Source organism: Leptodactylus fuscus, chromosome 8, assembly GCF_031893055.1.
Source record: "Leptodactylus fuscus isolate aLepFus1 chromosome 8, aLepFus1.hap2, whole genome shotgun sequence".
Lineage (NCBI taxonomy): Eukaryota > Metazoa > Chordata > Amphibia > Anura > Leptodactylidae > Leptodactylus > Leptodactylus fuscus.
In genome coordinates this window covers 32,644,597-32,668,641 of record NC_134272.1, presented here as the reverse complement: position 1 = coordinate 32,668,641, position 24,045 = coordinate 32,644,597, and the positions used below count along the sequence as shown (strand labels likewise).

Below are 24,045 nucleotides of genomic sequence, written 5' to 3'. Positions count from 1 at the left end.
CGACTGTTCACAGATCACCTGCTGATAGACACTCCTGAAGCATAGCAACGTTAAAATAACTCCCTATAGTGCAGGAGACTGTGGCAGCTGCTGATACTTGTTTGTATTTTTTTTCCAGCCGCTGCCTCCTCCTGCCTCTCCCCTCCTCAATGTATAATATGCAAAAAGTAACTCTGCTTGATAAATAGAGGAAACCTATTTCTTTAATTAGATATATCACAAAGTTTCTTATATTCATCTGAACTATTTATTTGTAAAAAGCAATTTATGCTTTAAATAAAAGTATTGCAATCCATTAGTATTAACAAACCTCACTACCAAAGAAGCCCTAAGATGAAAAATTTCACAGAAAAACCAAAAATAAAAAGCTAATTTTCTGAGTCAAAGAATTAATAAAATTTAAATTTTACCAAACAAATTGTTCTTACAATAACAAATAACGCAGCTATCAACCTTCCATTTCTAAGAGGTCTATACATCCAATGTTCTTCAGCTTCCTCCTCATTAAATGCGTGTCCTTTTCCTCCTCCTAAAGACAGATGAAGCTGTCCCAGTTTTCGGCAATTTTACATAGCGTTACTTTTCACTCCACAACAGAATGCTGCCAGAATTGGTTATATAATATATTCCCCTGCCCTACTCCAGAACATGACCTCTTGTTTTCAAGTTAGTTATTATTTCAAACTGCTCGCACAAATCAATACGAGGCTTTCTTCGGCGGTACAGTGGGTATCTTTGGGAGGTCATCTCTTTCCACCTGCTCTCCCAGACTATAGATGTCAGGACTGGCTAATCTCCCATCATATTTTAAACCTTCAATCATTCCTGTTGCCCTCTGCAATACCAATTTCACACTGTGCTATGTCTTTCCGTGTGGGCACACTATCCTGTAATTGAACATTACTCAGATATAGTACTGCGGATAGAAGGTATATCACTCCTGAAAAACCTTGGTTCATGCATGACCTTCACAAGTTTTGACACATCAACCTTGTTCCCGTTAAAAAATATGGTAAAGCGGATAGATAGAGAGTAAGGATTATAAGAACTACAGAGAATCTGGTTCACTGGAATCGCTGTTGTGTTATAGTATCTGCACACATCACACGAGCTCTACTACAACTTCTGACAGTTTGTACCATCCTTGGCGAAGTACATGTGTTACATGCAAATTTGTCATTGCAAAGAGTAAAATCAAAATCCACATCATAAATGAACATGTTAGTTTATGTTGCAAATATTTTCTGCAGTGTGTGAATGAGATTTGGTTACGTTTCATCCACTTTGCTGATACTGTAACACACAATGGATTAACCTCCCGCCAAATCCAGATGGAAAATCCACAGTGTGTCCACCTCTGTAAACATACCCTAAAGGGGTAGTCTGATAAAAGGACTTGTCCATGTATTACTCTCATCTGAACGGCATCAAACTAATGCTCTATTTGTCCTGCAAGGGCTGCTGCAGCGGAAACGAATGGGCAGACACTGCTTCCCTGGCAGTAGCAGCTGATTGTTGGGATTAGAGAAAAATCCTATTGACGTCATTTTTTTTTATTATCATATTTGTTATGTGATCCGACAATCCATAAAAAATATTAAAATAAGTTCCCAGCACTTTTTCTGTGCTTTTAGAAATTGCATTACCCACCTTTATCAGAAATAAAATTTGCTCTAGATAAGTTGGTTATGAAAGTCAAACATTACAGAGGTAAATGGCAGACAAACTTTATGGGATTATGTAGAAAATCACCACCCTGCTATTTTACTTAAGAGTGACATGTATGCCATACATTTTGAGAAACAGTTTTCCCACCAAAGTGAAAAATTAACTCCAGCTAATGAGTTCTTATATAATCATTAACGTGTTACCGTGTGAAATTGTCAGTCACAAATTGTGTTAAAATTGAGCAAGTAATTACAATTATTAAACTATGACAACAAAAGCTGCAAGAGCAATTGATTAAACCTGAAATACCCTCCCAACAATTCACAGATCCGGATGCTTGATAACATAATATTTTCAATAAGTTCACAGTAAACTCCACTTCTAGGCGCATATAATTTTTTTGCTTTATTTTATTTTATTTTTTTAGATCAAGGAAAGTCAACATGAAGAGACAGGTCTAAATTTCTTGTATTCCTAGCGTTAGAGAAGACAATGGAGCGGTCTTCTGCACCTCCCTGTGCCAAAGAGGCATGAACCTGAGTCAATCCCACAGTGTCCAGACAGTGTCAGAGTAGTCACAGCAGCGTAACCTCCCGATAATGAATAACCCTTATGGGATCACACTCTGCTTTAGCAGCTCTTACACTAGCTCTTACCCCATTGGCCCCTGGTAGTAGTGACCACCCAGCTATTAATTAATTAATTAATTAATTAATGTAAAGGGCACAGAAATTAACAGCACTTATTATGGGGGATTGTGCACGGCCAACAGAAAAAAAAATGTCCTAATCAATAAAGGTATGCTATTGTTTTGTTTTTTAGGGACAAGATAGGTCCTCTTTAAATACATGTCACACTTATTCAGGGCGTTATAGACTTAGACACATTAAAAATATAGTTAATATTTCTCTATTCTCTCTCTAAAATATGCAGGGTCAGAAGCCAGACGTGAAACTTTCCACCGAGCTTCCTGAGTGTGTCACTGATATATTCCCACACTTACACATATATACAGGAGAGAGTAAAAACAACAATGAAACAGGAAAACCTGGACATGTGCTACAGGGAAAATGAGGCTCAAGATAAAAGCAATTGAATGGTCATTTTATGAGAGCTGTGCAGATGACATCGTCTGGCCAATTCCTTGTGTCAGACAGGAAGAGGAAGCTTTTGAGCAGACCTTCATCCTGCACGCTCCTCAATAAGAGGTCAGATCCACACACCTACATCCATCAAGATAAAGCAGGACACCGCATTCTCCGTCTATAATAGAACTGATACATCTCGTATGGCAGACGATTAAATACCAGTGGAAACAGCTATGAGTTACTAACAGGGAGATAACACAACTAATGTAAACCTCAGTGCAGGCAGGAAATCTAAGAGCTCCGTCAATGACAAATAAAAGGTTGGAACATTAGCCATATACAAAGAAATCCGTTTGTTAATAAAAAATTGGCATATATTCACATGGACAAATCTTCTGATCAGTGGTTCATTTACCCCTGATGGACTCTACTCCCTCCTTTGGCAAAAATGTATGTGGAGCTAGAACAGACCATAAATGCACAGATATATTACTGTAATAGAATTCTTATTACTCCCTAGCAAACAATGGCAGAGAGGTGCTAAGCCTTCTGTTGGTGCCTAAGTCACCAAGGTACTGCATGAATGTCTATGGCTGATAAAAGGGTTATCTACAGGAGTAGAGGGCCAGAGGTCTGTTATGGAAGAACCACGCTCTCTGGTGTGCATAAGAGAATGGTACACCAAGATCCAAAATTGAATAATTTATTGGATAAAATATAGTACAGCACACAGCACGACGTGTCTCGGCCCTCACAATGGCCTTTTCCCAAGTGCAAAAAAGAGACAGCAGGTCACGTCGGGTTGGACACTAGGGTTATCTAGTCAGTGAAAGACTGGTGGCAGTGGAGTGCTAATAGCTTATGAAAAATAGCTCAACCCATCAGGGCGGTTCCAATGTTGGCCTCCACTTCCTGTTCCAGTCTCAAATCAACAAGAAACTGGTGGAAATGTCTGCTCAGCCAGTCACAGACTGCAGAGATAACCTTCCTCAGTCAAAGAACCGACATCCACTGTAATAGTACAACGGATGTTGCAAAGGGGTTCAAGGGAGTCTGTCAGCAGGAAAATCAGTATCAGACTAATGACAGTAGCTTGAAGGGTGACTTCTACACTTTCCAAAGAAGTCTTTCTTATTCTGCATTACAGCTCCATTTTCATGAAAATCAGTGATTTAATCTTATGCAAGGGCTTTATGGGCTTCCCTGCTCTAGATAACCACCCCTATCTGCCACCCTGCTCTGCCCCCAATTCTTCCACTCTGTCACGCTATGTCTGCAGTTATGGATAGTTATCTAGAGTGGAGCGCAGAGCCCCCAACTGGAGAGGAAAGGCCCCTAAAGCCCTTTTCAGCTAATTTGCATAAGAATTCTACACTGATTTTTATGAAAATTGAACTGCAATAGAGAATAAGACAGAAATGTATGTAAAGTGTAAAGGCAGATGATAGATACAGATTTTCCTGCTGGTGGGCTCCCTTTAAAAGTAGACAGATAAAGCCTGGAGGATAAAGCTGTGCTGCAAACCAAAGAAAGTAGACAAACAAGTAGAGTAAAATAAAGCGATTTTGTTTGTAAACGAATTTCAAGAGTGGCCTGGGCAGGTGAATTTCATAGGCTTAAAAACACTGTACTTCGTACACCCAAAGCTCACAATAACATTGGCCTCCCTCACTGCTTCCACTGGCTGCTCTGATTTATTCGTTCAAAAAACATTTCATTACTTAGTCTTCATTCTTATTTCTGTCTTCAATTCCTGGATATTATCTGCTGATTTAGAGCTTTAAATTTGGTGAGAATAAGACATGACCCTTCAATGAGGATCAAACTGCGGGGAATTTCTTAAGACTGTTGTTTCCTTAATATCATTAAGGCTGTGTTTTCATGTGGCGGTCACAGACCTGCACACTATGGAGTGGGATTTATTAAGACTGGTGTTTCTTCCGCCAGTCTTAATTCATTCCCACTTTTGCACCTGAATTATTTGACCTCTTAATTATTTTGGTGCACCTCGTGACGTCCCACGTGCCAAAATTGAAAACTATGTCCAGCAGGAGCTGTCATAGATATTAGGTATAAATCACACTGTTTTTTTGTAGGCTGCCCACCTTCATTTCCACAAATAAGAAAGTGGAGAACGTGGCAGATATCTGATACTATATGAAGTAAAAATACATTAGGATGTTGCATAACTTCATAATATAACAGATAAACTGTATTAATCTAAGAGTAGAATACACCTTTAATAAATGCACCTCTGCTTCTTCTAAAAAAGAATGATGTATTTGATATATCCTTTAATAACCCTTGCAAGAAATGAATATTAAGACCATTTCTGCAGCCTTGTCTTTTATCTCTCTGCTCTCACTTGTACACACATGCTGGCGTAACTTCCTTACAAATGTAAATGTGGAACTGTATTAGAAAGCTGACAGTGCTCAAGGAAAGGCACCCTGACGTCTGAAAAAAATCAATCGCCAGTGAAAAATTTGTTATAATTAAAGAATATCTCAAGTCTTATTAGGAATTGCACAAAGTGTTTACTGAAACCATTTGAGTAATACAATAAGAGCAGACAAGCTGAACCATGCATTTATCATGCTGGGATCAGATCAGCGTGCCACTTTACCTCGGTGTGCCTTTTAAATCCTGCAGGGTTACATTTTATGACTTGTCATGGTGCTTTTAAATCATCTATACATTTTCTCTAGAGTTGGATATATTCATGGACTTCTCCATAAATCAGGAGCTGTGTGATACCCATGACAACATCACATCCCATAGCTTATGATGTCACCAGGGGTTGAAAATCAAATTTCATGGCCTGATAGTAAATCATTGTTGATTTTGATATAGTGTACGCTGAGCTAGCAGACTATAGTCTGCCGTCTCACTGAGACCTAGTCAGTCTCACAAGAAAAAGGCATTAAGAATGTAGTGTTATTAAAATTACCAGTTCACGGGGCAGAAAGGCATCCTCTGGACGGGCCACCACTAGGGAAACGGTCTCTCCTAATTTGGTACTCCTCAGCATGGCCACCAGCTCCTCTTGTGTCTTGCCAGCAATTGCCTGGCCTTTAACCTAAATAAGGAAATAACATTTAGTTATCAGTCTAATATCATACTAAAATTTGCTCTTAAAGCAATACACAGACTATAAAAGAACATACTTGAATTTGTAAATTGCATAGAACTACAATATCTCAAAGTCTCCAAATTGAGTTAATAAGATACAATGACTGCAATATCCTCTTCTCATTAAAAGTAGTTGCATTATACAAATGAAGAGAGTGGAGGAGCAGCACACAGTCCAGATACAAAAACTCCTTTTATTGAACACGGTGCAGACAGATATCAGCTGCGGACAGACAGACAGCAACAGGCTGTTTCACGCTTACACCGTTTCTATTAGCATCTACTAGCCTCCTGGATGAAATCAGAGGCTCTGGGGCCATGAAAGGCTTGTGATTTAGCCCCAGAGATCACATGGGGCATGTTGATGGCATGACACTTTGAAACAAGTGTTAGTAAAGATGACTGCAGTGGTGGAACCCCAGAGAGGTGAGGAAAGACGTTTGTTATTTTTCCAGACCTCCCCAGTGTCTTCAATTATTACTCTGGGTTTTGCATGTATTGGCAGTTTCTCTACGGATCCCATTCCCCGCTCTAACATATAGATAGTTTAATAGGAGTTCAGTAACAATGGACCTAGTGTGTATCCAAGATAGGAAACAAAGATTGTGAGACTGAATGGGAACAGACTAATGGAAAATGGTGACAATCTCAGTAGTGCAGTTTATGTTGGCATTATACAAGTCACAGGAAATACATTAACTATATAACTTTGCCCCTTTTGATCCGGCCAGAAACTTTACACTATAAACTACAACTGAGTGTTTCTTGGGCTGAGAAAACATTTAATATAACTGGAACTGTGGCTGGGCTGCAATACCAGAAACACAGACCAAGGACAAGACTGGTATTGTTTTTAAAGAAAGCAGCCATGTTTTCTGAACTCCAGATCTCTAATGTCATATGTACATCAGCATACATGTTGCAGTAGCCTTACTATTCATATAGTATTCATAAACTCCTTTTTGGACAACACTGTTATACAGTACATAATCCTATAGGAAATCACTTTCTGGCATATCTGTAGAAGACAACCCAGTAATACAGTAAGCATTCTCTAGAACAAGAAAACTCAGACTGCATAACCAAAACACAGAAACCCAGCACTTGCTTTACAGCAAAATAATACAGCCTGTTTGCCATTATAATATAGCTGACCCTTTCCCCCCTGCACTGGCAAAGCCATTTCACAGCATGCTGAACAAGGACCATAGAGCGAAGAGGTTACATTGCTGTAAATTGGAAAACAGAACTAAAACATATAAAACATTCAAACATAAAAGAATCATTACCAACTTCGCACAGAGTTCATCCAAGGAAGGGAATGTCCAATCTATAGTCTTGGATTTATGAAGCTATAGCACTATTGAGCTATCTATATAAAAATAAAAAATACAACAGTACTCAGGTAGTTGGCAGGTGGGTGCCAGCAAGTCAAGCCCAACCAACAGACTATAACAATCCAGAAAATGGAAAAAAATATAAAAATAAAAATGTCCCAGCTGTCAAGTAGCTGCTAAGGAAAATATAAATTACTTATTTACTCATATTCAGCAATGTTTCAGTCTACCATAAGGACTTTTCTCCTAATGTATTATAGATCACACATGATATGGATGGATGGATGATAGATAGATATTAAAATTGTCTGTATTATGCCAAGCTCATCATTTACTGCAAAAGGGGCATGACAAGGGCACACTGTAGGTAGGGTAATCTGGTCAACTAGATTGAACCACCTCTTCCTTCCTTTCCAGTTTTTGAGGGGTGACGGGCTATAGTAAAGCCAGCTCCTATAGCACAGGTAACTAATGGTAAAAAAGAGAGAGAAAGGAGGAGACCGAGGGACCCAAAGGCCAGATACTGGTTGCAATCCCATGACTTAGCCCAAGGCTGAAACCAGCCCAGAACCCCTGGGTACAGCATCTAAAAGCTCTAAGAGAATGTTAAAAACAAAACAAAAAAATTTAATAAACTCCCTGGAGAGTCCCTTTAAAGAATCTCCTATATAGAGTTTGAAACCATAAAACACTTCAGACTGATGATACATACTGGATAGAACAGCTTTAAAATAGGTTTAGATTTTAACAAGTATGTTTTATCACTTGCAATCCAAACTTTATCTTACCTTATCTAAGATATTTCATGCTGATCACAAAATCCCTCCTACAATGAGTCAGTATAAACTACACATGCTAAATAAATTACACATGAATGTTGGAGTGATGAGATTTAAATGAGAATTGTGAATGTTCTTGGCCTTTGTATGAGTCTAGTTTTCCAGAAAAGGAGAACAGAACAGACAGGCCACATACCTCAATTATCCGGTCTCCAGACTGGAGTCGTCCATCCTTTATGGCTGCTCCTTTGGGAAGAATGTTCTTTACAAAAATAGGACCGGGTCCATGTACAGTAGAGTCTCTAGTGACAACTGTAAATCCAAGTCCATCTGGACCTGGAATGGATATTAACAACAAAAAAATGTGAAAGATGAACAAAACAGTTACTTAATACTATTGTAAAAGTACTTGTTGAAGGGTAAAAGTGCAGTTCATAAAGTCATAAAATTGAAATTACCTTTTTTCAGGTCAATTCTTATTCTCTTGGCATATCTCTTGCTCCCAAATCCCAAAGGTGACAAAGATGGAGGGGAATATGTACCGAGATGACTTGCCAAATCAGGGACTTGTGAAGGGTATAATGGTTGGGCAGATTCTAAGCCATTACTTTGCTCAGTCATCTTTGAATTTAACTTTGCATTAATAGGTGGAGGAGGCGGCTTTATGTTCGGAACTTCATCATCCTCATCATCATGATTGTCCGAGACTGACAAAGAAGAAATGTTGGCCCTCTCATACAGTTCTCGGTTCTGAGATGGAATCACCTCTACTAAAACACTAGGATGCTTCATTGATTGACGGAATACATCTTGAGCCCTATAAGCAAGATGAATGAAACACACAGTTTAGATGGTTTATATGTGAAACATATATAGGGTTATTGGTAGAAGGAGGCATGCACTCCTGATTCTTGTTACTTTTTTTCACTTTCCTATAAATTTGGGCTGATGGGCTGAAACAATTGAAAAATACACATGGGTTGCTATGTGAGAAAGAAAAGGGCAAAGGGCAGAGTAGAAAAGTGTCTTTTGGGATAGCAGGGTCAGAAAGACACAAATAGGAAGGACATAATAATAAGCAGAAAACTAAGTGAATATAGACTTCTTTTTCTAAATAAAAGGGAAACTTAAAAACGCAGGCTCATTCACTTGTAAACATTGCAGGTGATGGGTCACCTGGTACATGCACCAGCTGGGAATTGTATGGTAGGTACTGAACATATACAGCAGCTATATAACATCCAGTCAAGGCTGTGACTACTAGAACTTTTATAGAATAGAGGACCCTGTACAATGAATGTACTCGGCATGTTTGTGCAGTGGCTATTGGGAGAAGGGAGAACGGGGGCTGTTGTCGAATGGAGTTAAATTCTTATTAAATTCTTGGCTGTGTGTTAGCACAGGCCCGTGAGCCTTCAGGGCAACACTCAAGACAGGTTCCATTCCTGTCCATTTGCCACCAGGGCTGAATAATGAAATGTATGGGTCCATGGGGTCACAGATGGCACACTCATATCATCCATGTGTCGTCCTTGCTATTTTATCATGCAATTGTACTTGTATACATTTGTGTGCATGGAGGCTAAAAGATACAAATATTGCCCGACAATTAGACTGAACTGATGTCATGATTTTGTCATTATGGCAATCTTTGCTCTTACATTGTATCATCAATCACTTTTGCATTTCCTGTATATTCACTTTCAGTACATATAAGAATAGACCATTGTACTTACTGGGTAAATGATTTGTCTAAAAGATCCACTTTGTTAATTTTCACAATACATTCATGTTCTTGGAAAAGGCCGTCTCGTTTAGTTCTACTGCCCTCCTCTATACCACGTATATACAGGCCCAGCGCCCTAAAAACGTAAGGTTAGACTACATCATATATATTATTACACCACAGGTCTGTAGTCAAACTAGACAAATGATAAAAAATGCACAGAATAAAAGAACAAACAGTTAAACAAAACATACTTACAGTAACTAAAAAGAGAATTACAGAAAATAAAGTGAATTCACTGTAAAGTCTCTATTAAGATTTATAGTAATCCAATCATAAAACAGCTGCTGATGAATTAATAGTAAAAATGAATACAAGATACCGTATATACTCGAGTATAAGCCGAATTTTTCAGCACAGTTTTTATGCTGAAAAAGCCCCCCTCAGCTTATACTCGAGTCAAGAAAAAAAAAAATTATTTTTTTGGGGGGGAGGGGGGTGGTCTATGACCAGCCACAATAGTAATGTATAGAATCTCCCATAAAATAGTGAAAAAAGAAGAAGCTTTAAAAAAAATATATAATAAAAAATAAAGTAAATAAAAGTTCTAAATCACTCCTTTCCCTAGAATACATATAAAAGTAGAAAATGACTGTGAAACACAAACACATTAGGTATCCCTGTGTCTGAAAGTGCCCGGTCTGCTGAATATAGGGCATCTGCAGTGCTCCTGTTCCGTCGGGAAAGGGTTAATAGGAGCACCGCAGATCCCCTATATACAGCCAGAATGAATTCCAAGTGGGGGGGGGGAAAGCAGCCCTCAAGCTCTGGGAAGGGGCAGACAGACAACTAAAACACCCCCTCCCCTTTCCCAGCAACCAGCATCTACTGCACCCAAAAACTCCGACCATTTTAAATTTTGAAATTTTCCAGTAGCTGCTGCATTTCCTCCCTATGCTTATACTCGAGTCAATAATTTTTCCCTGTTTTTTGTGGTAAAATTAGGGGCCTCAACTTATATTCAGGTCGGCTTATACTTGTATATACGGTACTTTGTAATATATTATAAGATAAAAAAAAAATCTATAAAATAATAGAACAGTCTCTTGGATCTGTTAAAAATTGACATGTGCATAGCTCCACAGACTTGAATGGGCTTATTGTTCTATCTGTGATTATCAGCTTCAGATGGCTATTGGTTGGGATGAGGCTGTACTGTGGTTTCTGTAAAGGCTGCGGATCAGCCTGACATGATTTCTGAGGCACGGACCATAGCTGCACTAATACAAGATGGTGAAGAAAGACAGCCTTACTTCTTAGCTGCTCTACCATCTTTCAGTATTAGTACCTCCATTCCATAAAGAGATAGATCTCAATGCTACAACTATATTGAGACAAAGGATAGGGACAGTAAAATAGGATAATACAGTCAATAGCGAATACTTTCTTTTTTTTCCCTATCAGTATGTGGGAGGAAACCCATGCAAACACGGGCAGAACATACAAACTCCTTGCAGATGTTCTCCTTGGCAGGATTTGAACCCAGGACTCCAGCGCTGCAAGGCTACAGTGCAAACCACTGAGACACCGTGCTGCAGAAATATTTTCTTTCATGGTGTAATTTCAATATAGAAAACATGGATTTCTACTATTTTATTCACAATATATTTTAACACAATACATACCGAACAGAGTATGTACATTATACTCATATCTAAATGTGATTTCAGACATATGATGCTGTTCTGCTAAAGTCTTTTGTGCTAAATTGTAATGTTAAACTTTGCTACGTCTATAGATCTACTTTGCCTATATCAGGCACACACTATGAGATAATGCCATGGGACATCAACTGGAGTCAATCCAAGTGAAGAAAAGTCTTCGGTTATGTTCCTACAGCAGGGATTCACCTATAGCAAATCCACTGCGGATTATGTAGATAATTCACAGCAGAAAACCTAAGCTAAAACTCAAGCAAACAAGCTGTGGATTTTATAAATTGCAGTCCATTCATTATTCCAAGCTGAACTTTTCCTGAGAACGTGAAGAGGGCATAAAATAGGTGCACTGCCAGCAGAATGTTAGCAGAGTCTGTCAAAATGAGAACCAGAGACCTTGCCTAAATCCTGATTGAATTCTCAATGTGTGAGCATCACCTAAAAAGGAACTGAAATCCACTACAGGTTGTGTGTGCCATATTTCATAAAGAGTTGGGATTTTTTTAAGACTATTTTCACTTTAGACACTTTTGAAACTTGAGAATCTAAAACAGACAAAATACAGAATTGCATGGGCAAAAACATGGCCTGGGGAGAGTCTGCTGCAGTGTATCTAAAGGCCCCTTTACATCGGTCCACAGGGGAGCAATGATCAAAAACATTCATTCATTCTCAATCTAGGCCTGCTCGTGTAAACGCACCAAGCTAATGCGGCTGTATGGGGATGAAGGAATTGTTCATTCTGATGTACCGTACTTCATAACATGTTTATATGGGGTGACGTACTGCTGATAATCTAGTATCTTCTTTGACACCATCTTCAATGTTCTTATTGTATTTTTTTTGATAAATAAGGGTGGGTTCACATCTGCGCCCTTTAGCCAATCCAGCTGGGTTTCCGTCTTCAGCCCCGGCTAAACTGGACAGGGGACGGAAACTCGGCAGTCAGTTTTCAAACCCATACAAGTGAATGGGTTTGAAAACGGACTGCCAGGTTTTCGTTCCCTGTCCAGTTTCTCGGGACAAGACAGAAATCCAGCAGGATTGCTTAAAGCGCGCACGGGCGCAGGTGTGAACCCACTCTAACTTGTTTATGCACCTTTGTTACATGATTTTCATGACTTAGTACTGCTCACCGCAGCAATATTGGGCTTTTACATGTACAGTATATGTTTAAACCCAATAAAAACAGAATTTAAAACAGAACCATAATCTAGCATCTTCTATTCTACATAAGTGATGGGTGTATACTGGGCACTTGCTGGGTGATATTTATATATTGGTTGCAGTGTTTCTTTTGCTTTAGCCATTGCATACAGTTTTGTAGAGGTGCCTATAAAATAACTGCTAAAGAATAAATAATATACTATTAAAAAAATAAGATTTTCTTTTGCTTTAAGGACATAAAGAAATCAGAAAAACATTTCCAGTAAATGTATTACAGAAGGAAGATGCAGTGCATGCAGGCGATTTCCAACATTATAATTTCACGTTGTGCTGAGGTTACTTTACCACTGACTACCTGTCACTTTTACAGACACATGGGTCCGGCCCTCTACATTCATTTCAGGGTATAAGTATATGTATGGATCAGTGGGTTGGAGAGACAATATTAAGTAATTTCCAGATGACATCCCCTCTCTCTGACACAAAGAACTTTACATTGCGCCACATGTTTTAAAACGTTTTCCCCTAGAGTCTCCCTATGAAAGGTTAATTATTGGTGGAAAAACACAGGTTAAACCCCGCACTTCCAGGCAAGTAAAAATGTTTTGACTACACAAAATCTATGGTGGCACTTTGCATGAGGAATGGTAAAGGCAGAAAATCCATTAGATGCTAGAAATGCATTATGGGGATGCCGTCTAAGTAGATGATTAGTCTACTTCAGAATAATTTGATATTTCATGACTCCGAGCAATAACTGCGCCATTATTACTATACTTTCCTCTAATGGAGACACATAGGAAGCACAAATCGGGTAAGCAACACTTGAAATGTTTTGGAGGGTTACTTTCTTGTGCTAAAGAAAGGCTTCAGCAGAAACACACGGGGATTCTGGGAAAATAGGATGAGTAAGAGATACAGATCAGTTGCATGCACTGGCCAAATGGAGCCAACACTAGATTGATGTACAACTTGAGTACTGAAGAAAAAAAAACAATGAGCTGATGTAAGATAAAATGTATGAAGACAGCTTGGAAGGGAATTTTGTTTATGAAAACTGGAGACAGTTTTTAAGTAGTTCAAGCAAAGGATAAATCTTTTTTTGGCAGTAGGTAACTTATCACAAGTAATCCACATTAAGACATGAGACAACCAGAAAAAAAAAAGACAAATTCTCTGTATATTAATGTCACAGTCAGCAAGTATTACACTGGAAACCCAGTTACCATATTAGAAAAAATATGGCTCAAGCCGAACTTCACATGGGGACGGTCATAAGGGGTAGGGGTACTGCTTGTAGCAGTTTGCTGGGGGTCTGAGGTTGGGACAATGTTTAATCTACTTATTTTGGCACTTTCTCACAGTAACAATACCAATGCAAAGTTATTGTTGTTTATGTGAATTACTGTTGCTGAGTATTATAGAAGATTTTATATTGTTTTCTCGGCTTTTACAGTTTTGCTATAATATTCATATTGCAGTGACATCTGTGAAGCTGGGCTTACACAGCGCTTCTGCACTCATGAACCGCATGCAGTTTTAACCTATTTAACCTATATGCTAATGGCCATTAAATTGACAACCTCTGGTATAGTGGCATAGTGGAAATATGCTACTTGTTACTGCAAATAAGAGCTGCATGCAGTTCTTCAGCTGTGTGAATCGAGCCTCAAATGGGAGTATCAATTCTTCTATTTGTTCCAGAAAGTGGGAGGAGATCATGTTATAAATGAGCAAGTGAGGCTGAGCCCATGCCAGTTAGGGTATATTTACACAGGAGAATTTGGTGCTGAACCTGCTTCTCACTGTTTTTAATAGGAGCCTTAGACTGATGTAGGACACTGACAAAACAAGGATCCTGCTTGATGTTTACACAGATTCTGCAGCCAATTTAACAGCAGAACCCACGGTGAGAGAGCCACGTCACTGAATCCACCCAATCATCTGAGCTTAGTCAGCGAGAGAAAGCTGAAGGGGAAGCCAAAGGAGTGGAAAGTGAAGAGGAATTAGATGCAGAAGTCCACCTCAAACTCCTCTTCTATTTCTTTTGTCAGGGCATACCCATATGATGTTATGGCTAATGGATGGAAGAGTTCCCTGGTGCCTAGTGAAGCAAGTAGGCAAGAGACCTTTGGTAGTTTAAAAGGGTTCTTTAGTAGAGATGAGCGAACAGTGTTCTATCGAACTCATGTTCGATCGGATATTAGGCTGTTCGGCATGTTCGAATCGAATCGAACACCGCGTGGTAAAGTGCGCCATTACTCGATTCCCCTCCCACCTTCCCTGGCGCCTTTTTTGCTCCAATAACAGCACAGGGTAGGTGGGACAGGAACTACGACACCGGTGACGTTGAGAAAAGTAGGCAAAACCCATTGGCTGCCGAAAACATGTGACCTCTAATTTAAAAGAACAGCGCCGCCCAGGTTCGCGTCATTCTGAGCTTGCAATTCACCGAGGACGGAGGTTTCCGTCCAGCTAGCTAGGGCTTAGATTCTGGGTAGGCAGGGACAGGCTAGGATAGGAAGGAGAAGACAACCAACAGCTCTTATAAGAGCTAAATTCCAGGGAGAAGCTTGTCAGTGTAACGTGGCACTGACGGGCTCAATCGCCGCAACCCAGCTTTCCCAGGATCCTGAATGGAATACACTGTCAGTGTATTCCCGTATACCCGATATATACCCCGATACCCGTTCCAACGGTGTGCCCCCCCACCTTCACCCCAGAAATACCCTGCAAGTCCCCTAGCAATAGAATTGGGGCTATATACACCCACAATTTTTACTACTGGTATACAGTGCCATTGTCTGACTGGGAATTCAAAGAATATATTGGGAATACAAATACCCTCATTTCTTGCTACTGCCATATAGTGCCAGTTTCTGACTGGTAATTCAAAGAATATATTGGGGTTACGTGCACCCACAATTTTTACTACTGGTATACAGTGCCATTGTCTGACTGGGAATTCAAAGAATATATTGGGAATACAAATACCCTCATTTCTTGCTACTGCCATATAGTGCCAGTGTCTGACTGGGAATTCAAAGAATATATTGGGGTTACGTGCACCCACAATTTTTACTACTGGTATACAGTGCCATTGTCTGACTGGGAATTCAAAGAGTATATTGGGAATACAAATACCCTCATTTCTTGCTACTGCCATATAGTGCCAGTTTCTGACTGGGAATTCAAAGAATATATTGGGGTTACGTGCACCCACAATTTTTACTACTGGTATACAGTGCCATTGTCTGACTGGGAATTCAAAGAATATATTGGGGTTATAAATACCCTCATTTCTTGCTACTGCCATATAGTGTCAGTTTCTGACTGGGAATTCAAAGAATATATTGGGGTTACGTGCACCCACAATTTTTACTACTGGTATACAGTGCCATTGTCTGACTGGGAATTCAAAGAGTATATTGGGAATACAAATACCCTCATTTCTTGCTACTGCCATATAGTGCCAGTTTCTGACTGGGAATTCAAAGAATATATTGGGGTTACGTGCACCCACAATTTTTACTACTGGTATACAGTGCCATTGTCTGACTGGGAATTCAAAGAGTATATTGGGAATACAAATACCCTCATTTCTTGCTACTGCCATATAGTGCCAGTTTCTGACTGGGAATTCAAAGAATATATTGGGGTTACGTGCACCCACAATTTTTACTACTGGTATACAGTGCCATTGTCTGACTGGGAATTCAAAGAATATATTGGGGTTATAAATACCCTCATTTCTTGCTACTGCCATATAGTGCCAGTTTCTGACTGGGAATTCAAAGAATATATTGGGGTTACGTGCACCCACAATTTTTACTACTGGTATACAGTGCCATTGTCTGACTGGGAATTCAAAGAATATATTGGGGTTATAAATACCCTCATTTCTTGCTACTGCCATATAGTGCCAGTTTCTGACTGGTAATTCAAAGAATATATTGGGGTTACGTGCACCCACAATTTTTACTACTGGTATACAGTGCCATTGTCTGACTGGGAATTCAAAGAGTATATTGGGAATACAAATACCCTCATTTCTTGCTACTGCCATATAGTGCCAGTGTCTGACTGGGAATTCAAAGAATATATTGGGGTTACGTGCACCCACAATTTTTACTACTGGTATACAGTGCCATTGTCTGACTGGGAATTCAAAGAGTATATTGGGAATACAAATACCCTCATTTCTTGCTACTGCCATATAGTGCCAGTTTCTGACTGGGAATTCAAAGAATATATTGGGGTTACGTGCACCCACAATTTTTACTACTGGTATACAGTGCCATTGTCTGACTGGGAATTCAAAGAGTATATTGGGAATACAAATACCCTCATTTCTTGCTACTGCCATATAGTGCCAGTTTCTGACTGGGAATTCAAAGAATATATTGGGGTTACGTGCACCCACAATTTTTACTACTGGTATACAGTGCCATTGTCTGACTGGGAATTCAAAGAATATATTGGGGTTATAAATACCCTCATTTCTTGCTACTGCCATATAGTGCCAGTTTCTGACTGGGAATTCAAAGAATATATTGGGGTTACGTGCACCCACAATTTTTACTACTGGTATACAGTGCCATTGTCTGACTGGGAATTCAAAGAGTATATTGGGAATACAAATACCCTCATTTCTTGCTACTGCCATATAGTGCCAGTTTCTGACTGGGAATTCAAAGAATATATTGGGGTTACGTGCACCCACAATTTTTACTACTGGTATACAGTGCCATTGTCTGACTGGGAATTCAAAGAGTATATTGGGAATACAAATACCCTCATTTCTTGCTACTGCCATATAGTGCCAGTTTCTGACTGGGAATTCAAAGAATATATTGGGGTTACGTGCACCCACAATTTTTACTACTGGTATACAGTGCCATTGTCTGACTGGGAATTCAAAGAATATATTGGGGTTATAAATACCCTCATTTCTTGCTACTGCCATATAGTGCCAGTTTCTGACTGGGAATTCAAAGAATATATTGGGGTTACGTGCACCCACAATTTTTACTACTGGTATACAGTGCCAATTTCTAACTAGGAATTCAAAATGCGCAAGGCTCCCGGAAAGGGACGTGGACGAGGCCGTGGGCGAGGTCGGGGGAATGGTTCTGGGGAGCAAGGTAGCAGTGAAGCCACAGGGCGTCCCGTGCCTACTCCTGTGGGGCAGCAAGCATTGCGCCACTCCACAGTGCCAGGGTTGCTTGCCACATTAACTAAACTGCAGGGTACAAACCTTAGTAGGCCCGAGAACCAGGAACAGGTCTTGCAATGGCTGTCAGAGAACGCTTACAGCACATTGTCCAGCAGCCAGTCAGACTCTGCCTCCTCTCCTCCTATTACCCAACAGTCTTGTCTTCCTTCCTCCCAAAATTCCGAAGCTTTACAGAACAATAACCCAAACTGTCCCTGCTCCCCAGAGCTGTTCTCCGCTCCTTTCATTGTCCCTCAACCTGCCTCTCCACGTCACGATTCCACGAACCTAACAGAGGAGCATCTGTATCCAGATGCTCAAACACTAGAGTCTCCTCCATCTCCGTTCGATTTGGTGGTGGATGACCAGCAACCCACCCTCATCGACGATGATGTGACGCAGTTGCCGTCAGGGCATCCAGTTGACCGGCGCATTGTGCGGGAGGAGGAGATGAGACAGGAGTTGGAAGAGGAAGTGGTGGATGATGAGGACACTGACCCGACCTGGACAGGGGGGATGTCAAGCGGGGAAAGTAGTGTGGATGTTGAGGCAGGTGCAGCACCAAAAAGGGTAGCTAGAGGCAGAGGCAGAGGTCAGCAGCTTAGGCGAAGCCAGGCCACACCCGGAATCTCCCAAGATGTTCCAGTTCGTACCCAGCCCCGAAAAACTCCCACCTCGAGGGCACGTTTCTCGAAGGTGTGGAGTTTTTTCAAGGAATGCGCCGAGGACAGATATAGTGTTGTCTGCACAATTTGCCTCTCGAAATTGATTAGGGGCTCTGAGAAGAGCAACCTGTCCACCACTTCAATGCGCCGTCATTTGGAATCCAAGCACTGGAATCAGTGGCAGGCAGCAACGGCAGGACAAAGGCCGACTGCCGTTCACGCCACTGCCACTGCCTCTGCCTCTGCCTCTGCCACTGCCACTGCTGACTGTGCTGGCGATGCACTCCAGAGGACGAGCCAGGACACCACTTCATCTGCCTCCGCCACTTTGTTGACTTCTACCTCATCCTCCCCTGGTCCTGTCTTATCTCCTTCTCCTGCACCATCAAAGGCACCATCAGGCGTTTCTTTACAACAACCCACCATCTCTCAGACATTGGAGCGGCGGCAGAAATACACTGCTAACCACCCACACGCGCAAGCCTTGAACGCCAACATCGCTAAACTGCTGGCCCAGGAGATGTTGGCGTTCCGGCTTGTTGAAACTCCCGCCTTCCTGGACCTGATGGCAACTGCGGCACCTCGCTATGCCGTCCCTAGCCGTCACTACTTCTCCCGGTGTGCCGTCCCCGCCTTGCACCAGCACGTGTCACTCAACATCAGGCGGGCCCTTAGTTCCGCGCTTTGCACAAAGGTCCACTTGACCACCGACGCGTGGACAAGTGCATGCGGACAGGGACGCTACATTTCACTGACGGCACACTGGGTGAATGTAGTTGAGGCTGGGACTGCTTCCCAAACTGGCCCGGTGTACCTCGTCTCCCCGCCTAACATTCCTGGCAGGGACACGAGAAGAACACCCCCCTCCTCCTCCTCCTCCTCTACCGCCTCCTCCTCCGCCACCGCCTCCTCCTCCGCCACCGCCTCCTCCTCCGCTGTTAGATTGACCCCAGCTACGAGTTGGAAACGTTGCAGCACTGGCGTTGGTAGACGTCAGCAGGCTGTGCTGAAGCTGATCAGCTTGGGGGACAGACAGCACACTGCCTCCGAGGTGAGGGATGCCCTCCTCGATGAGACGGCAATATGGTTTGAGCCGCTGCACCTGGGCCCAGGCATGGTCGTTTGTGATAACGGCCGGAACCTGGTAGCAGCTCTGGAGCTTGCCGGACTCCAACATGTTCCATGCCTGGCCCACGTCTTCAACCTAGTGGTGCAACGTTTCCTAAAGAGCTACCCCAATGTTCCAGAGCTACTGGTGAAAGTGCGGCGCATGTGCGCCCACTTTCGCAAGTCGACAGTAGCCGCTGCTAGCTTAAAATCTCTCCAGCAACGCCTGCATGTGCCACAACACCGGCTTTTGTGCGACGTCCCCACACGCTGGAACTCAACGTTTCAGATGTTGAATAGAGTGGTTGAGCAGCAGAGACCTTTGATGGAATACCAGCTACAAAACCCTAGGGTGCCACAAAGTCAGCTGCCTCAGTTTCACATCCATGAGTGGCCATGGATGAGAGACCTTTGTGACATCCTACGGGTCTTTGAGGAGTCCACAAGGAGGGTGAGCTCTGAGGATGCGATGGTGAGCCTTACAATCCCGCTCTTGTGTGTTCTGAGAGAATCCCTGATTGACATCAGGGATAACTCAGATCACACAGAGGAGTTAGGGATAGCATCCGATCCGTCACAGCTGGAGAGTAGGTCCACACATCTGTCCGCTTCACTGCGTTTAATGGAGGAGGAGGAGGAGGAGGAGGAGGAAGAAGAGTTGTCCGATGATGTGATGGTGATACAGGAGGCTTCCGGGCAACTTCGAATCGTCCCATTGTTGCAGCGCGGATGGGTAGACATGGAGGATGAGGAGGAAATGGAGATTGAACTTTCCGGTGGGGCCAGAGGAGTCATGCCAACTAACACTGTGGCAGACATGGCTGAGTTCATGTTGGGGTGCTTTACAACCGACAAGCGTATTGTCAAAATCATGGAGGACAACCAGTACTGGATCTTTGCTATCCTTGACCCCCGGTATAAAAACAACATCTCGTCTTTTATTCCGGTAGAGGGGAGGGCCAATCGCATCAATGCTTGCCACAGGCAATTGGTGCAGAATATGATGGAGATGTTTCCAGCATGTGACGTTGGCGGCAGGGAGGGCAGTTCCTCCAGTAGGCAACCAAGTTCTCACCGGTCCACACAAACGAGGGGCACACTGTCTAAGGTCTGGGACACCTTGATGGCACCCCCTCGCCAAAGTGCCGCCACGGAGGGTCCTAGTGTCACCAGGCGTGAGAAGTATAGGCGCATGTTGCGGGAATACCTTTCCGACCACAGCCCTGTCCTCTCCGACCCCTCTGCGCCCTACACGTATTGGGTGTCGAAGTTGGACCTGTGGCTTGAACTTGCCCTATATGCCTTGGAGGTGCTGTCCTGTCCTGCCGCCAGCGTCCTATCTGAGAGGGTGTTCAGTGCAGCCGGTGGCATCATCACTGACAAGCGCACCCGTCTGTCAGCTGAGAGTGCCGACCGGCTCACTTTGATAAAAATGAACCACCACTGGGTAGAGCCGTCATTTTTGTGCCCACCTGTGTAAAGCACCCCAACATGAAACTCCATGTCTGTACTCAACCTCTCCAATTCCTCCGCATCCTCATACTCATCCACCATAAGCGTTGCACAATTCTGCTAATACTAGGCTCCCTCCACCCTGATTTCCCCCAACTCTGCTGGTTAGAGGCTCCCTCCACCATGAATTTGCCCAAACTGGGCTGTTTAGAGGCTCCCTCCACCATGAATTGGTCCAAACTGGGTTTTTTAGAGGCTCCCTCCACCATGAATTTGCCCAAACTGGGCTGTTTAGAGGCTCCCTCCACCATGAATTGGTCCAAACTGGGCTGGTTAGAGGCTCCCTCCACCATGAATTTCCCAAAACTTGGCTGTTTAGAGGCTCCCTCCACCATGAATTTGCCCAAACTGGGCTGTTTAGAGGCTCCCTCCACCATTAATTGGTCCAAACTGGGCTGGTTAGAGGCTCCCTCCACCATGAATTTGCCCAAACTGGGGTGGTTAGAGGCTCCCTCCACCATTAATTGGTCCAAACTGGGCTGGTTAGAGGCTCCCTCCACCATGAATTTCCCAAAACTTGGCTGTTTAGAGGCTCCCTCCACCATTAATTGGTCCAAACTGGGCTGGTTAGAGGCTCCCTCCACCATGAATTTGCCCAAACTGGGCTGTTTAGAGGCTCCCTCCACCATTAATTGGTCCAAACTGGGCTGGTTAGAGGCTCCCTCCACCATGAATTTGCCCAAACTGGGCTGTTTAGAGGCTCCCTCCACCATGAATTGGTCCAAACTGGGGTGGTTAGAGGCTCCCTCCACCATGAATTGGTCCAAACTGGGGTGGTTAGAGGCTCCCTCCACCATTAATTGGTCCAAACTGGGCTGGTTAGAGGCTCCCTCCACCATGAATTTGCCCAAACTGGGGTGGTTAGAGGCTCCCTCCACCATTAATTGGTCCAAACTGGGCTGGTTAGAGGCTCCCTCCACAATTAATTGGTCCAAACTGGGCTAATTAGAGGCTCCCTCCACCATGAATTGGTCCAAACTGGGTTTTTTAGAGGCTCCCTCCACCATGAATTTGCCCAAACTGGGCTGTTTAGAGGCTCCCTCCACCATGAATTGGTCCAAACTGGGCTGGTTAGAGGCTCCCTCCACCATGAATTTCCCAAAACTTGGCTGTTTAGAGGCTCCCTCCACCATTAATTGGTCCAAACTGGGCTGGTTAGAGGCTCCCTCCACCATTAATTGGTCCAAACTGGGCTGGTTAGAGGCTCCCTCCACCATTAATTGGTCCAAACTGGGCTGGTTAGAGGCTCCCTCCACCATGAATTTCCCAAAACTTGGCTGTTTAGAGGCTCCCTCCACCATTAATTGGTCCAAACTGGGCTGGTTAGAGGCTCCCTCCACCATGAATTTGCCCAAACTGGGCTGTTTAGAGGCTCCCTCCACCATGAATTGGTCCAAACTGGGTTTTTTAGAGGCTCCCTCCACCATTAATTGGTCCAAACTGGGCTGGTTAGAGGCTCCCTCCACAATTAATTGGTCCAAACTGGGCTAATTAGAGGCTCCCTCCACCATGAATTGGTCCAAACTGGGTTTTTTAGAGGCTCCCTCCACCATGAATTTGCCCAAACTGGGCTGTTTAGAGGCTCCCTCCACCATGAATTGGTCCAAACTGGGCTGGTTAGAGGCTCCCTCCACCATGAATTGGTCCAAACTGGGGTGGTTAGAGGCTCCCTCCACCATTAATTGGTCCAAACTGGGCTGGTTAGAGGCTCCCTCCACCATTAATTGGTCCAAACTGGGCTGGTTAGAGGCTCCCTCCACCATGAATTTGCCCAAACTGGGGTGGTTAGAGGCTCCCTCCACCATTAATTGGTCCAAACTGGGCTGGTTAGAGGCTCCCTCCACAATTAATTGGTCCAAACTGGGCTAATTAGAGGCTCCCTCCACCATGAATTGGTCCAAACTGGGTTTTTTAGAGGCTCCCTCCACCATGAATTTGCCCAAACTGGGCTGGTTAGAGGCTCCCTCCACAATTAATTGGTCCAAACTGGGCTAATTAGAGGCTCCCTCCACCATGAATTGGTCCAAACTGGGTTTTTTAGAGGCTCCCTCCACCATGAATTTGCCCAAACTGGGCTGTTTAGAGGCTCCCTCCACCATTAATTGGTCCAAACTGGGCTGGTTAGAGGCTCCCTCCACCATGAATTTGCCCAAACTGGGGTGGTTAGAGGCTCCCTCCACCATTAATTGGTCCAAACTGGGCTGGTTAGAGGCTCCCTCCACCATGAATTTCCCAAAACTTGGCTGTTTAGAGGCTCCCTCCACCATTAATTGGTCCAAACTGGGCTGGTTAGAGGCTCCCTCCACCATGAATTTGCCCAAACTGGGCTGTTTAGAGGCTCCCTCCACCATTAATTGGTCCAAACTGGGCTGGTTAGAGGCTCCCTCCACCATGAATTTGCCCAAACTGGGCTGTTTAGAGGCTCCCTCCACCATGAATTGGTCCAAACTGGGGTGGTTAGAGGCTCCCTCCACCATGAATTGGTCCAAACTGGGGTGGTTAGAGGCTCCCTCCACCATTAATTGGTCCAAACTGGGCTGGTTAGAGGCTCCCTCCACAATTAATTGGTCCAAACTGGGCTAATTAGAGGCTCCCTCCACCATGAATTGGTCCAAACTGGGTTTTTTAGAGGCTCCCTCCACCATTAATTGGTCCAAACTGGGCTGGTTAGAGGCTCCCTCCACAATTAATTGGTCCAAACTGGGCTAATTAGAGGCTCCCTCCACCATGAATTGGTCCAAACTGGGTTTTTTAGAGGCTCCCTCCACCATGAATTTGCCCAAACTGGGCTGTTTAGAGGCTCCCTCCACCATTAATTGGTCCAAACTTGGCTGTTTAGAGGCTCCCTCCACCATGAATTTGCCCAAACTGGGCTGTTTAGAGGCTCCCTCCACCATTAATTGGTCCAAACTGGGCTGGTTAGAGGCTCCC

At 43.1% G+C, this 24,045-nt stretch overlaps 1 protein-coding gene across 1 annotated transcript in view; it reads right to left on the bottom strand.

Annotated features, from left to right (window-relative positions):
• PARD3B (par-3 family cell polarity regulator beta) overlaps positions 1-24,045 on the bottom strand; it is a 799,946-nt gene that overhangs the window by 544,404 nt on the left and 231,497 nt on the right. Inside the window, exons 7-10 of the mRNA XM_075284374.1 lie at positions 9,741-9,866; positions 8,463-8,821; positions 8,201-8,340; positions 5,707-5,835 (exon numbers count right to left, since the gene is read on the bottom strand). Of these exons, the coding sequence (XP_075140475.1) occupies positions 5,707-5,835; positions 8,201-8,340; positions 8,463-8,821; positions 9,741-9,866 (754 nt within the window). The remainder of the gene's footprint in view (positions 1-5,706; positions 5,836-8,200; positions 8,341-8,462; positions 8,822-9,740; positions 9,867-24,045) is intronic.